General features: G+C 40.9%; 1 protein-coding gene across 1 annotated transcript in view; it reads left to right on the forward strand.

The window, feature by feature from the left end:
• The first annotated feature begins 11,437 nt into the window (after positions 1-11,437).
• Positions 11,438-16,430, forward strand: part of pdgfc (platelet derived growth factor c) — a 41,031-nt gene continuing 36,038 nt past the window's right edge. The window contains exon 1 of the mRNA XM_076103827.1: positions 11,438-11,549. Within this exon, the coding sequence (XP_075959942.1) occupies positions 11,438-11,549 (112 nt within the window). The remainder of the gene's footprint in view (positions 11,550-16,430) is intronic.

A 16,430-nucleotide genomic window follows, 5' to 3' on the forward strand; every position in this document is an offset into this window, starting at 1 on the left:
TGCTAAAGCTGAAATGTGACCCCGAAATATCCTCTGCTTCAGTTTACAACCTGCAGGATAATAAAACCTTAAAAATGCTGTTTCTTCGTGCAGCTGTAGATTCTCTTTTCTGTCGCCACAGTTGTTTATCACGATATTTATGAACTATATCATTTGGTTTGATCTATGATAGCTGTGGTGTTATAGTTCAATCCATTCTCACACAACAAATAGTAAAATGTAGGAGATAATATGATGCTGTGTTTGCCATAAATCTCTTTGTTAGAAAAAGACGAAACAGAACGATATATGGACACTCCTATATGGCACAGGCAGTACCATTTTACGTTTCTTGATAAGGGGCCATTGATCAGCTAGCAGCCGTAGTACCAGAGTGATTCATTCCCCGTCTAGGAAACTGTAGCCCTTTCATATGGACACTGAGACCTCAAGCTAAGCCAACAGTCTCATCCCCCATCCTGCCAGCAAGACTGTGTATTAACTGAAGCAGTTTATTGTCTAGACAGAGACGCTCTGCCTCACTTTCCCACCGCCTTGACCCAGTAACTCCCTGACTGCTCCTCGTCTGCACATTGATCATCTTCTAACTCTACATAGTTTTATCCATTTGGAAGAGTTCTGCAGAATGTGGGGTTGTCCCACTGTGGAAGAGAAAGTGGAAACCCACACATATCCGATGGCAGCAGCTGGAGTGACGGGGAATGTTTAACTTGGCAACCAAGCACATTTCTTAGAAACCACTTCTTATGTGACCTACAATTTCTATGCCCCATATTTCTGATAGCAATTCTTCTCATGATAACTCCCATCAAAATATGACCACTGGCATGAACAAACCTCACATTGTGGCACTGTTTCCCAACTTTTTGTTTGCCTTGTACCTGGCAATAGCTGTTAATAGCAAAGCAATGTTCCATTGCAATCCTTGGTCGCAGGTAACGTGTCTTTAATATGTGAGCAGATTACCAAAGACTGTAGCATTCTTTTCTTCATTTTTAAATGTTTGTTAAACACCTTTTAAACTTAAACATGCTCACTGTTAAAGTAATAGTAATTAATATACAGTACATAGTCATACTAACCAATCGACAGTTTCCACTTAAAGGACAAAGAAAACCATAATGTAACACAGGCTAAACATGTATTTGTATTTGTATTTATTAAGCAACAATTTAAATATCACAGGAACAATGCTCTTTAAATACATTAGACAAAAAAGAAAAATACATTATTGTTTACAGTGCAAACTATTTTAAAAACTCCCTTTTCTTATTTAAATGTTTTTGTCAAAGTCATCCATAAGCCTTCTTCAGATGATCTGCCATAGAGTGGACACCTGTGAATAGAACAAGTATTAAGCATAACTGGAGTTTCTGTGATTGCAATTTGACATACACAACTAAAGACAAACATATAGGGTAGCCTCTCTATTTTACACAGTATCATACTCAAATGGTGTTTTGACCCTCTTCTTGTTTGTACACCACAGTATTCAATCTTAACTATATATAGCTCCACTCGCTTTGTGCAAGTGAAAAATTCAATTTTATAGCCTACAAGACAGCCCATGAAGCCAGTCGCATTAGCAAGCCAACATTACACACACGCATGCACACACAAACATGCAGTGTAAATAGTCTGGCTGCATGTTTAGCCTACTGTTGGTCCATGATGCATTGTGAGCCGCTTGAATTTAAACTAATGGTGCTAATTTCAGTTTGCTCTATTGAAATACAGTAGTCCAAGTACTTACAACGTATGTAGGTCGCGTGATGCCTCACGTTTATTTCGTCAGCTTGTTCACCCGGAAAGAGTCTCTCGGCGGCGCTACCTTCGAAGTAGTCGAAGCGGTGTGAGCCAAAGCACTTGCGCATGCGCGTTACAGCAGTAATCACACTCTCTTTTTTACACAAATCTATGGTATTGGAGCAGATATGAGTTTTATATTGTTGATCTTGTGCACTTTGCTGTGTGTACAATTGAATACATTTCAAGAGATAGCCAGGCCATCGTGCACACCCATGCAAAATGGATATCTGTGCAGAGAAATGTGGGTTCAACCGAGGCCGAGTCGATAAATTGACCTTGGCACTGCCTGAGTCAACTGTGCCACCACTTAAGAACATGACCCTTGCTGTGTTTTACTCCTGGCAATGTTAAAACTGCTGAGGCTTTGTCATAAAGTGGCTGACAGTGACTCAGGCAGGCTTACACGGTCTGCCCCATGGGTCCAAGGTCAATAAGCAATTCCACTCTGACCACATCTTTCACACAGGCTGTACAGTTTTTTAGAATATCATAATTATGTCATTCTATAGGAAATAATGAATGTCAGAAGATGATAATACATAGGCAAATGAGAATGAATTATTTATTTGCTATTAATATCAACAATAATACAACAAAAGCTACGTGATTTGGTGTAAATCATATTTATGATTTACCATTTATTTAAAGAATATGATACAATAGGCTACCTGGTGTCTTTTAACTGCAAATATATTTCACCCACGAGGAAAGGCCTGTGTTATGCTTTATCAATATGCATACGCAAAACAATGCGAAGCCCCCAGTATACGCGCGGACTACCGGGGCGCTAACAACCTGTGGCTGATCGTCGCATTGGGTCTGTTTTAAAACATGAGAAAAGTAGGTGACAGTGACATTAGATCGCAGCCTGAGCACCAGAAGAGCAGAGGGACACAGCGACCACCATTACGGGGGGGAGGCAGGAAGAAGATGGCAATAAATATGAACGCGAGCATGCAATTACGCATCACATGAGCGCGCGTTACGACCATAAATCACACGAAAGTCGGTCATCATAAATCATGCCGCCACTTACCGTTTAGACGTGCCACCTGTCAATTCGGAAACTACACCCAGTGAAGCTGACAGTGCAAACAGCCGTTAACAGAGCTTCCCAGACCAGACGTTGTCTTTATCACCCATTTTGTTCTCCGCTGTCTCCGCTGAAGCAATTTTTGGAATTAATTTGTTGTAAAAAAAAAAGTTAAATCTCGGCACATTGCCAATTTTTCTTTATTTATCACCGCGCCCGGTTTGTTGTTGTTTTGGAATCTGTGTGTGTATGGCTGCTGCCCTTTCGCCTCAGCTCGGGAAGCCCAAGATGGAGGTTTTTGCGTGGTACCTGTCATGCAACATGCGCAGTAGCGGCTGCACGGAGCACGAAAGCATCAGTTCCCCCCCCCCCCCCCCCCCCCTCATCAGCACCACGGACAGCAGCTCTCCTCCTCTTCATCATCCACAGCCGCTGCTAAACGCTGAAACGTGACGTGACGGCAAGGGAAAAAAATAAATGCTCTCGTTTACGTGATGGGTGCAAACGCCTCAGTATTTATGGCCGTGTGGTATTTAGCGGCAGATGGACTTGAACAGAGGGGGCTGAGCATCAAGCAGAAACTGACGACAAATTAAGGACGCAATAAAGCTCAGGCCCAGTATCGTCATGAATTATTATGTGGCAATTATAAGGAAGCGATAAACAGACATGACGCACACATTTTTTTATGCCATTATCTCGAGGAAACGAGCCTTGTTTTCTCGAGATCACGAGATAACTAATTGGTTATCACGAGAGCACGAAAAGGTTGTTTGCTATTATTTCTTAAAATGTTTGGGTCACATCACCCAACGGTAAATGTTTTCAACCCATCAACTGTATATAAGAAGATTTACTGATCGAGCTGACAGTGATTGACTTGGTGAAGTTAGCGGAGGGATACACGTGCGATTACATCCGGTTTTCAAAATAAGATGTTAACAATGTTATTTACGAAATACATATCAAAACATTTACCGTCTGCTGATTTTTAAAGGCAACTTTTTTTGTTGTTGTTGTGATAACAAATCAATTATCTGGTTATCTCAACAAAGCTTGTTTTCTGCATAGTTAACTTGTGATCTGGGGATAATTGAATTTAAAAAAAAAATTTTTTATCTTAAACCTTCCGTTGTATTCAAAGACCTGACTTAACATAGACTCTTTTAAATTTTGAAATCTGATGTTACCTATTAGCCGGAAGTTAGTTGTTAGATGCTTGTGACTGTGGTGAATTCTAAGATTTATGTTTATGTACAATATAAAATATGTCAGTGACGCCTAACATTTCCTCTTCTGCCGATTGCATTCATGCTTCAAAAATCACAAAAAGTGGTTTTCATTTGTGAAGTTTATCTTGCTGAACAAATCATGAAAGTATCATAAACTTGTATTTGCCACATAGCTTATTTTCTGCAGGATTCCAAGGTCCCATGGAAAAAAACATTGATGTTTAAAAAAAACATCAATGCTATTTTGTTGAACAATGTTTTATGAAAAAAACTATCTCACCACAAGGTCCCATAGCTGTTCCAAAAGATTTCAATCACATCACATGATCTTCATCAGCAGATGGAGAACAAAGTCCTTCAAGTGACAAACTACATCTGCTGATGAAGATAACGCGATATGATTGAACCCCAGGACAGCTACTAAATGGAGCTTGTCAGTGGTGCAGAGACTGAACTGCTGTGTCCAAGGACAATTAGTCAATGTTAGCTGTCAGCTATGTTTTTCTGGAGTTATAACAGGTTGATGTGTTTTTGATCTTGGTGGTGTGAGATCCCTTTATGAAAGTCTGGCTTGTGCTTGGGAATGAACAAAAGAACAGATAACCAACAGTGAGTGAGGGATAATTGAATGAATGGCTTTATCAGAAAAATATTTGGCAAAGGACCGAACAGTTACAAGCTCCCCAAATATTATTACTTATGGTCTCATCATCGATTTTATATAAAGCCTTGGAGTTTATGAAGCATGTTAAAGACTTTTTGTATGCGACACATGATTGATGTTCCTCTGAAGTGCAAAGTATTCTGTAGGGAGCTGAGCTTTCTGCTGGTGGTGGGTAAAATCTCAAGGCTCGACTAACCAAAAAAACAGTAAAATACTGCTCATTCTTGTCAAAATGGTGTGTGTGTGTGTGTGTGTGTGTGTGTGTGTAAGGCTTAGATCAGCTTAATAATGTTGACAACTGCTAATATGATGGAGTTTCCTCTCCTTGAGCAGCCACACGCTGTCGATTTAATCTTGAAAAACTCGTTGAGGTGGATTACCCTTCCTGCTACCTCACCTGAAATGGACAAGAACAGATGGTTATTAGTATATAACAGCAATCAGCCGCTTACTATGTATTATTGAATCTTAGCTTTCCAGTTTTAGCGCCGGATGCCCATATGGCTCATATAAAAATCCTAAATTGGTACCAAATAGAGTTGATTATCATGGTGGTGCTAGAAATTGCAATCATATTTTCTCTGTTACAAACAGAATTCACTCAAAATATTTGGCATTTGTTAATATAAACCACAGCATGCGCCTGGGTTTGCTTGTGGTTTCTACTTTTTCCAAAAGCCGGAACAGTTTGTGTCATTTTTCATTAATTTTGTGAGTTGATTTAAAACAGGAAGCCAGATCTTTTGTTCTCTCAGTGAAAATGAAATTCATTGCAGAACACAACTGAGGCAATTTTCCCCACAATTTTTCGATCAGTATCTCGTCCATCCATCACTTAATGTCAAACAACTTGGGCGGCCTTTCCACATTGATCCCCGTGGTATAATTTTGCCTGACAAGGCATTTCATTTGCACGCACAAATTAATCAGCACCACATGCATGGAGATTAATGATTTATGTCACAGGGCATGGTTCTGGTGTTACAATCAAGACGCTTGCGATGGAGCACAAGGATCCTTTTGTGTTGTCGACAAAAATGTTCACTCGCTGGCTACGAGCCATGTGTCTGATGGACAACCATGTGCCGTTCCAGAAATATGTCGGGCTGGATTGAACCAATCTGTTGTGGTATTATACCTGGCATGCAGAGCACATTTCTACTTCACTACTGTAGCTCAGGGGAGTTATATGTGTTGTCAGATTCTTATTCAAATGAAAAAAAAGAAGCTTTTTACGGAGGGAGACTCGCACAAGCGTTGCCGCTGAATATCTTTTTCACTATGTGCTGCTACGTGATGGGTAGTTCTTTTCCAGAGAATGTTCATGGACACAATTGCAGATCAGTGACAAGATAAATCCCTTGGAAGAGGAAGAAGCAGATGTCATCCGTGCTGCCAAAGGGAAAGAGACTTTAATGGAAATCACGAGGGATAAAGATAGAACAAAAAGCCGCAGGAGTGATGGGGTTTGTGTGCAAAGTGGATTTGATGAATTTTACCATTATACATTGTTTCGGGTAAAGGAATGAATAAGAAATAGTAGTACGTGGAGATGTATGCTTGTTATTTGTAAATAGTATTGTAAAAATGTTGATCATGGGATTTGATCCTCAAGGGGAGTTCAACAATGAACTGCTTTTCCTTGCCAGCATGTTCTTCATATGAATTATAGATTCGGTTTTTTTTTTTCCTACAAGCACCCAATGCCCAAAATTACATTTTTGATGTTCTTCAACTTTTTATATAAAACAAGGTTTACTATAGTAGGTTTACTGTTTAGCTTAGTTTTCACTCCTGTTACACAAAGCCATATTATACGTGCTACAACTGAAGCACTTTAACATAAGGCAGATCATTAGCAACCAAAAAATCAGTGCATTCTATCCAAACTGCACAGACTCAGTGTGCATTCTAAAGTGCAACGCTAACCAAGATTATGATGGCGGCATGGAGCCAGAAAGATGTTCAGTGGGAGGACTTTTGGCTGGTGAAGGAGGAGAATCCTCAAGGAGTGAGAGGATCTTTCCAAAGTATGAAAAATGAAATGAATATGAAACAAACAGTGATTTGCTTGCAACATAATAGCTCCTCTGTTGTTATCAGGGAAACACATATTATAATACAATACATCTTGTGATTGATTTTCCTTTCTTCGATGTTTATATTATTCCAACATCATAAGAAAACACATAAATGTGTTGTTTTCTTCCCAGCATGTACTCTCATACTGCAGACTCCTGTTTCATTTTCAGGGCATCCAGGAGCAATAACAAATAGAGTCAGACAGCATCCTAAAATTAACAAGTGCAGTTCAGGTTCTGCTGTGAAACACTGGCTGCAGAGAAATGTAAAGGATAAATGCATCAGACAAGAATATCCGTGTTTTGGTGTAATTAATGGGTAGAGCACAACACTGACACGCTGAATTCAGTGAGTACTGGTCCACTGGGGCCACACGTACAAGTACTACTCTACAGTAAGTTCTGTGCTTTTCATAACATACTCTGTCACATTACATATCTTGTATATAAATGATTTGATTTAGGAGAATAATTAACTAATAAACTGGAATCTAATATACAATTAAAAACTTAAGGGGGCTGTTTGAATTTTAATTTAACTTTAATTTAATTTCCATTACCTGTCCAGGATGTGGATACAAAACATGCTTTAATACTATTTTATGTCACTTTATGCTTTATGAAATATTTTTTACCCCATCACATTCATTTAACAGCTACTTTTCACATTTGACATGCAAAAAAAAAAAAAAGATCAGGTGATAGGATATGATGCAGTGTCTGAATAAACACCCCAGTGGTATTAAACATACTTACAATTGGCTCCAACTTAACCAGCTAAAACATTAAATCGATGATTTCATGTAAATGCATCAGCACTAACAAACCAATAACATGAAAAATAGTGACATTAGTGACACTGTTAAAGGTGATAATGTGCATATTGGGTCATTTTAATTTAAATATAATTTAGTATATTTAGCTGAGAACACCTCTTGTGTGTTGTTGTATTTGGAGTGATTTTACCGCCCTCTTAGTGGCGCCATGTTCGAAGGAAATACAGCAACTGTGCCGTCTTGGATGTCCCTATGGTAGATAAAACATGATGAAGTGCCCCCTAGGGTGCCCTTCTGGTGGAGAAAAGTAGATGCAGTGTACTAATAGGTGTCATTAAAAGGAGAAAACAAGATTTTGTGCAATATAGGCTGCTGCTAGAAAACCTTCACTTGCCCCACCAGTAGCCACTGGCTACTGCTACTTAACAATTAAATATCTGAGATCGTATAGGTGGTTATGTAACTGAGACCAGTTGAATATCAATAACAGACGACCACGAACGAACAATGTAACCAATTTACAGTTGAGTGCAACAAAGGCAACAGCAGAATACATCGAGATGTGCAGATTATCAGTAGCTGTCAAATGAATGTGGTGGGGTAAAAAATATTTAGTAGAGCATAAAGTGACATCAAATAGTATTAAAGACTGTTTTATGTCCACATCCGGATGATAACACTTTACCATAGAATTTATTTGAATCACATGATAATGTGCTTTCCTTAAAACGAGACTAGAGTAAAGTCAAATGTTGTCTTGTCCAGAACTGAGACATTTCCCACAGTGGCTTCAACAAGTGTTCAAGGGGCAACTGCCTGACTGACTGTAGCTCTGAGGGGCACCACCAGGGGGCTCTGGTTTCAAAGCCAAGTGCAGCCAGGGGCAATCACCATGATCTCAAACTTAAGCAGAAGACTTTAATATTCATAGAATGGCTCACTGATATAGAAGTGTGGCCACATGCAGAAGGACACAGCACCCTTAGTGCATTAGCACAACCTTGTATCGGTGATTCAATGATAAGAACTCATCAGGCATAACAATGAATGTAAAAGACTTCAATTTGTTACAAATTCCGAGAAAATGTGACTCATTTCTTTCTAAATTCCTCTGTTGGCACATTTCCCTTAACTCCTCCAACGCAGGACCACACAGCAAAAGCTCCTGCTGCTGCTGCAGGAGGTTTTGACCATATAAAGGAAGTCATCTCAAAGCCCCTTTTTTTTTCTTCAAGATGTAATAATGAGCTGCGATCTGGATGTGGCAAACGTGTCCGCTCCCTTGATTTTTACTTCATATCACTTGGAACAAAACGGGTGTTTTGCAGACAAAGTTGACAGGTGCGTTGTGTAACACAGACTGATTGGGAGAGCGCATTTGTTTGTTTGACAGTTATGTGTCCCGAAAAGGCAAGCAAGTCTAATGGGATTTAGCTGGGAGCCGACAACTGTGAGTTCTCCATTGTATACATTTCCATCTCCAGCCTGCCCGGTGGACGCAGAGCCCTCCTGGCTGGCATGTCTCTGTGTGTTAGCCGTGACCCAAAAGGTCTGCCTTGTTTCTAATTTCCTCTGTTTATTATATTTCTTTGTATCAAAGCCTTCCCAAGACCACCATGGAAGCAGCAATCAAATGTGGACAACGAGACAAAATACCCAGCTTTTACAGACAAAACATCAAGGGGTGAATGAGTGTGTTATGAGTGTGCGAAAGAGAGAGGGATTCCACATTGTGAAGTGCTGACATCTGCTGCAGGCCCTTGCAGGGCTGGAATGTGATACCCTCCTTTACACAAAGGGCCTTGGCCCTTGCAGCAGGCACAAGAAGACCTCTATATGCCCCTCTCCACGGGGGCAAAACACATATGAAATGACTGTATCGATGCCCCGTGCCTTCTTTTCCCAGACATTAACTCTGATTAAAACCACAACCTTCCTTCATACCTTGATGCTGGGGAGATGGCTGCTCTTCAACTCTCTTTGAGGTGGTAGTTTCTGAGCTATGTGAGACTGGGGGGGGGGGGGGGGGGGGTAAATTGCTGCAGCATTGCATCATGTGTCTGGCTCAATGGGTTCAATATGTCTCCAGCTCCCCTTTGATTGTTGTGTCTGTGCTGCACCAGACATACCATACACTGGGGGGGAATACTGCGGAGTTTGTCATACAATAGAACGGGAGGAACCACATGAAACGCAGTTGATGAGGTACAACAGTGTGCCGGGGAGAAAGAAAATTGGGAACAGGAGGGCGTATTGTTCCAAGCGGTGTCTCTGCTTTGATATGACAAATTGAGAAGCTCTTAAACATTTCCTTCCACAGAAACATTTAGGCAGAATGCACAACAGCGTGTTGAAGAGTCTGGAGTGTGAGCACACATATTTCATCTCTCTATACGGGGAAAATGAATCAAGGCTTTAAACAATCACTCCATGGTTACAACAAGCTTACTTATGCATATTTTCTTATGGAAAGTTTCCTTTTGAATGGCAAAGCTTCCTGATGTGATTCTGCACTGCAGACTTCATTGTTTAACCATGTATATGTTATGAATTTGACGGGCCATGATGCACTGGGTAAAAAATGTAAGACGCCCAATAGAAAGAGTACAAAAAAGATATTTAGGAGCACTAACACAGAGGGAACAAAAGAGACACACATAGTAAAAAGTGCATGGACTACAAATATATCTTCTCTACTTTAGTCTTTAAAAAAAAATGTATTCTTAGAAAATTTGTAACATTCACTCATCATTTTTAATGATTTCAGAATTCATGGGGAATTTGTTCTGACAAAAAAACAGAACTAGACAAAAAAACTCTTAACAGTATTAGACTCTTTATTTTATTTATTTGTTTTGTATTGAGCTCCAAAAATGCCCACTCCTATCTGGTATTTGAGTGTAACAGTTACTTTTCCAGTGTGGAAGAAACGGTCTGTAAAGTTATATTAATGATTCCATTGTATCAACTTCCTTCTTAATAACAGACGCTGCTGAGCGGCTCAGTTATCTGGAGACACTTTTCCTGGACTGGAAACATGTAAAACTCTTTGCAACACGTGGAACTGCATTTGACAAGTCGTAACTGAAAGTGGGTGAAACACCTCATTGGACAAGGCAGCAGCAACGGAATAGTTAACACGCCGGGGAGTTTCCTCGGCTGGGAAGTTGTACTTTATGTACAGCACCTGTTGTGCCGACTGTTGGCAGTCTCCACAAACCCAACCGAGCAGCGATACTTTATCTCAGTCTCCACCAAGTTATGACTCAAGACCTCGCAGGACAACAGAACCCGTCTCGGTGTTGCGAGTGGTTTCTGGGTACAGACTGTATCAGGTTGCTGCACTCTCTCGCTGTCTCTGTGTGAGCTTTCGCTGTAATGCGTAAAGATCAACGGGGATTTATTCAGACGGAGTCAAGAACGCACCGTGGACGCGCGCTTTAGCCAAAATGCATCTGTGCTTTTCTACGGATCTCGTACCATAGATGATATGTCTACATACGGGCGATTTTGCAACTAATTCCAGGATTATAATTACACAGAACAAAGCTTTGTCCAACTCAGTAACCAACCTATCTCAGAACCAACAGGTGCGCACTTTCGTTACGCGGAAGCGGCGAGGTCTGCGAGCTTTGGATGAGGATTTGTCTTGATTTAGGGAGATATAACTTTCACTTTTTTCCAGAAGGACTGATGATAAAGATTATGTGGATTCTACTCTGCCTTTACCCTCTCCAAATGTGTCCGAAACAGCACTGGTGTCCCGTCAACGACGCACGTGTGTGGTGATACAAACCATCCCGTCAACAGCGCTTTGTGATCGCCAACCACCACTATTCCAAATGATCCTTCCATTCATATTCCTTCTTGCATCGCTTCTCCAACAATATGGCTCGGAAGCTGAATCAAGTCATGTCAGCAAATTTCAGCCCCCAAGTGTAAAGGAGCAAAACGGTGAGTTGTCATTGTTTGTTTTACGACATTTAGAAAAAGGCATGAACATAAACTCTCTCACACACGTAACAAAATGCTTGAAAACATTCGTTTTAAATGCACATCTTGCTTGAGTTCAAACTGCAATGAATGGGAGCGTTTCATTCAGTTTAAACTGCATTATCCAGGATAGGAAGTGCAAAATTACCTTTTACCTTTTAAAGTGTACCCGTGTATGTTTAAGGGGGAAAACCCTCTGAAATTCCACGTCCCCCGGGGGAAGTTTTCCCTGTGATCACAAAAAAAGGCTCCATTCATGCAGCAGTAGCTCCGGGCGATGCAATTTGCTTCCCTCATAGCTGCACAGAGCTGCACTATCAAATGCAGAAATCCAGTTCTGTCAGTGTTCTTAATGTGATGTCCACCTTAGGCTGAAGTTGAGTTGCATTAAGTGAATAATTATATATCCTCCGATGATGTCTTGCCATCATTTGCAATTTGGCAATCACGTTCTTTGTTGTTAGAGTGTATGGGCGCGAGCATGTGTAGTGGGGAGGTATTGGGTCATCTTTCAAACTTGAAAAAAGCAATAGATTTTCCAATGATGCACTTGATGCACTGACTCATGTTGATTTCTCATCCCGATGGAATTGTCTTTGTTATTTCTTTCTACCCGCAACACACTCACTTAGTTAGATACATTGTTTTACTTAATTATTAATAAAACAATAAGACTAATAATACATATAACAATATGTATGCTTTCTAGATCAGGTAATAATAACTTTCTATCCTTCTCCAGACACTTGTTTTGTCTTATACACTCTTTAATTCATCAGAAGGACCCAGTGGACTGTTCAACCACTGTACAAGTTCATGTGATTAAGTTGTTATTAATAAATGGATTTTGGTCCAGATGTCCCACAACTTTTTTGTAGAAGCTCAATCCATCAGAGTGGTCTTCCTGGTTGAGTAAAGAGCTATAGCTAAAAAGACGAAGCATGAGCTGTGCAAGATTATCCTAATCTTGGAAGCAAAAAGGCTGTTCTTATAAATGTCTTATAGGTCATCTATAAAGCATTAGTATATTATTTATTAACTGCCAGAAAAGGGCAGTAAATAGTCAAACATTTGTATTGGACTGACATATTGACAGAGATTTATACAACAACATGAAAAGACAACAGGACCTTACAGGCTCAGGTTCAAAGTAACAACACGCCTGCACCCTGCAGACATTGCACTGCTCAAACTTCATTCATTACTCAGCCTTCCATAGCCAGTGGGTTTGACTGGCCTTGAGTGAGGACATGCAGCGCTGACTTCACTACAGTAACAGTCAGGGCTGGGAAATCAGAGCCTCCCACCGGGATCTCCAAGTTTAATCAGGACGGCCGAGAAAGGAAAACAACAGTGAGGACAGAGGGGAGGGAGAGGGTTGAAGGTGGAGGGGGCGGTGCGGGGTGGGGAGATGTTGAACTTGTCAAAGAACTCTTTGAAAGAGCGGTCACACATTGGCTGAGGGCGAAGTTAGCCAGCCGTCTGTGAACTTTGACTGAGCGCTCACCGTTCTGGCGCGCTTGATTGCGGATGGTCTGCGAGACCATTTGATATCGATCTGAGGGGGGGGGGGGGGGGGAGCCAGACCTGTCTGGCACGTTTAGTAATAGTTGCAGAGAGAGTTATGGTCCCCGGTCGTATTAAACTTGGCAAGCGGCTGCTGATTATTCCATAAGATATCAGAGGGGGCTGTCTCCCAGTGAGGGCCAGTGCTGTGTGAAGTAACCATCTGTCACAATAAATGATTCGGACAAAAGTCTCTAAAAGGCTAACGGGATGGGCACGAACTCTGAAATGTACATTGTGTGTGTTGCGGTCATAAATAATGTGAACACTTCCTTCCTCCACCGCTGAGGGCTATTATGTTACAATAACAGGTATCGCACATGTCATTTTCATGTGTTTGCCACATGGCTATAAGGTTTCACAGTTATTAAGAAAACCCATTGGTAGAGATGGCATCTAGTTTCACTGCAAAAATGCATTGTATGGTTTCAGAAATGAGTTGAAAGCAAATGCACCACCGCAGTCTCTGGTTGTGACTACAAGTTGTTTCTCTTTTTTTCTCTGATAATTATTTTACAGAGGATATTAGTTGTATTTTAGGACATGAAACTCATTATGATGACTGGTAAAAGTCCAATGCAGCCTTCAGTTACAGCACTGTTCCCTAAAAATGACATTCATTAAAAATATTCAGCAAATATGTTTTGTAAGAAACATAATGCTGCCTCTGTTACGTTTTAGTTTGGGTTAAATATTGAAAAGGTCAATTATGACCCAAATGCTTTGACTTGTTCAATATTTAACCCAAGTGTCTTAAGTTGCCGAACATGTGACGCAGGACATGAACCACAGACGGCATTGTGTTTCCTCCAAAAGTCATTCATCAAAGCAATTTAGTATATAAATATATTTTGTAGGAGATAGTTGTAATTTGTTACAGGATTTATAGTCTGTGTATTAAATAGAGCGGCGTTCTTTAGAGTACGTTCAATAAATTGTGTTCTCCCGTCGAAGCAAATAGACTCAGGCATATCACAATAAAGCTGTAGCTGCACCTTGTCTGCAGGCGTATTAACTAAAGTATATAAGCTTGTTTCATTGCACTGACATGGCCTTTGTTCATGCTACAGTGTTCACAATGTATTTTTCCTGTTATGCTGTGATTCGCTGGCAGAGATGACAGTTATATAACACTGCACATTCAGCTAAAGACACATCTCAGCTTCCCAACCGTACTGGTCATCTCAAGGAGCTCCTCTTTATATCATATGTCTTATTTACGTGGTCTGGCTTCACTTCCCCGTAGAAGGCCATGTTTTCACCCCCACCTAGCCCACCCATAAGCACAGGCCCGGGTCTTATTAGAAAAATCCGGCTGCAAATATTAGTAGGAGATGCGGATTACCTGCAGATATTCCCGCATATCCCCCCTGAGCGCCACTGGAGGAAGGTATGCAACGCACTAGACCTGCCAATGATCACAGAGGCTGCTGTTCTTTTTTTACAGATTACGAGATTAGGGGGAGAACTGGGGTTATAGGGGTCACAGGCCCATGAGGAACGTGTGCAGCTTTCCACGTATACATGCATGGAGGGTTGAAGATACAGAGGTGCATTGTGCATTCATTAGATTATGATGCAGACAAACAGTTTAAAGTAGGGGCTTAAAAACAGGAAAGACTCTGGGTGGCCTTTCAGGTGCACTGTGAAGTGTAGCCTACATCAGACATTCATTCATAGATGGCTGAGAACGTTTGTTAACAGCAAACTTAAAAAGTAGTGAAGTGCGAATAGTTATTTTTTGTCATTCAGGGTTTTGCAAGTAAACGTCCCGTTCATTTTTTACAAAGACGATGTTGACAGTTGAAGCACTTCTAAGGCTTGAGTCTCTCCAGTTGAAGATTAGCATCTGGAATAGAAAATAGCTGGTTTTTTCATCAAATGTCAAAAGGTACAACCCTGCATACTCTACACAAAAACTGCAGGGAAGAAGTCAACTTAATTTCCTAAGATGCAGAGAGAAGAACCATCTAATCACAGAGCGTAACATTCTGTTGGGTGGGCCACTAACTTCGAGCTGAAGCTACATACTCTGCTTTGTAGAAACCTGATAATGCTTTCAGCTGTTTGAAATAATTCAGTTTGGGATTTTGGGTCAATTTAAGATGCAGTCAGTAACTGTTGCAATAACAGACACATTCTGTATCCCCTTAGAGATGGCAGCTGAAGCTCATGGGTATTCTATTAGAGCCGTCTTCCACAAAAGTTGAAATAATTAAACATTCTGATTCTATCATCAACCTATTATATAACTCAATTGCTCGGGAGACTGTGATCAAAATAAAGAGGGTCCTCCCACTTCACTTGATTGACACTTTTAGCTGTAAAGTTTTCTCACATTAACAAGGTCAGGCATTATTATGTTGCCTCAAATCATATATGCATGAAGAGTTGAGAAGAATTCAAATGTTTCTCTCCTTCTCAGTTACCAAATCTATCCAGACGAGACCAAACCCTGTGGTGCATGCCTCTTGTGCTGGCAGCTACAAGTGTGGCCAGCTGGCATTCCGGTTTCCACTGTTATTTGAACTGGTTTCCATAGTGCTTAACTCTAACTTTTAATTTGAAATTACGATACGCCTCTTAAAGCAGTGAAAGAAAACTAGCCGGTCTTGGAATCTCCATGCGTTCTTTAATACAGGTCAGATGTTTTTCTGAGCCTGCTTCCCTGGGAAAGGTGGAAGGGTCTGTACTTTGAATGAATGAATGCAGCCCTTTGCAGTTCATCATTGTAGTGGGCAGTTTTTAATGCAGCCAAGAATACCGGCTGCTATTGAGTCGGTATTCTTGGCTGAAGTAAAACCACCAGAGAAAGGGGACGACACTAGGGAACTACATTGAGTATGTCACTATTGTAAGATGAAACCTGCATATATAAAAAAGAGGTTTGCCAAGATGGTTTATATGATTTATCAATGAATCCAATGATTTTATTTTTTAACGGTTTTGGCCCATCCATCCAGAAAGTCGTAAGTGTAAATAAGAAAAAGAAAATCCCCAAATCTGCAGTTATGTGATTTTTCCACGATAGCGGCAGTAGAAACCCCCGACCGCTGAATACAGACAGGCCTATGTCTACTGCCAGGAGGAGTTTTTCCCCTCAACATCTCACTGCAGAGTAGGGGGACCCTGGATAACAGTGTCTATGTTTTCGCTGTCAGCACTTTTTGAACGTGGAGTGCTGTATTTGGCAAGCAAAGCATGCCACCGCCTGCCTGCTGTTTGTCATTTCAGGCGGCAAGAGCGCCGTCTCCCCCGCTTCCTCAAGCAGCCAAG

The sequence above is a fragment of the Anarhichas minor genome, unplaced genomic scaffold, assembly GCF_050575085.1.
Source record: "Anarhichas minor isolate MPS153535 unplaced genomic scaffold, ASM5057508v1 ptg000028l, whole genome shotgun sequence".
NCBI classification, from domain to species: domain Eukaryota; kingdom Metazoa; phylum Chordata; class Actinopteri; order Perciformes; family Anarhichadidae; genus Anarhichas; species Anarhichas minor.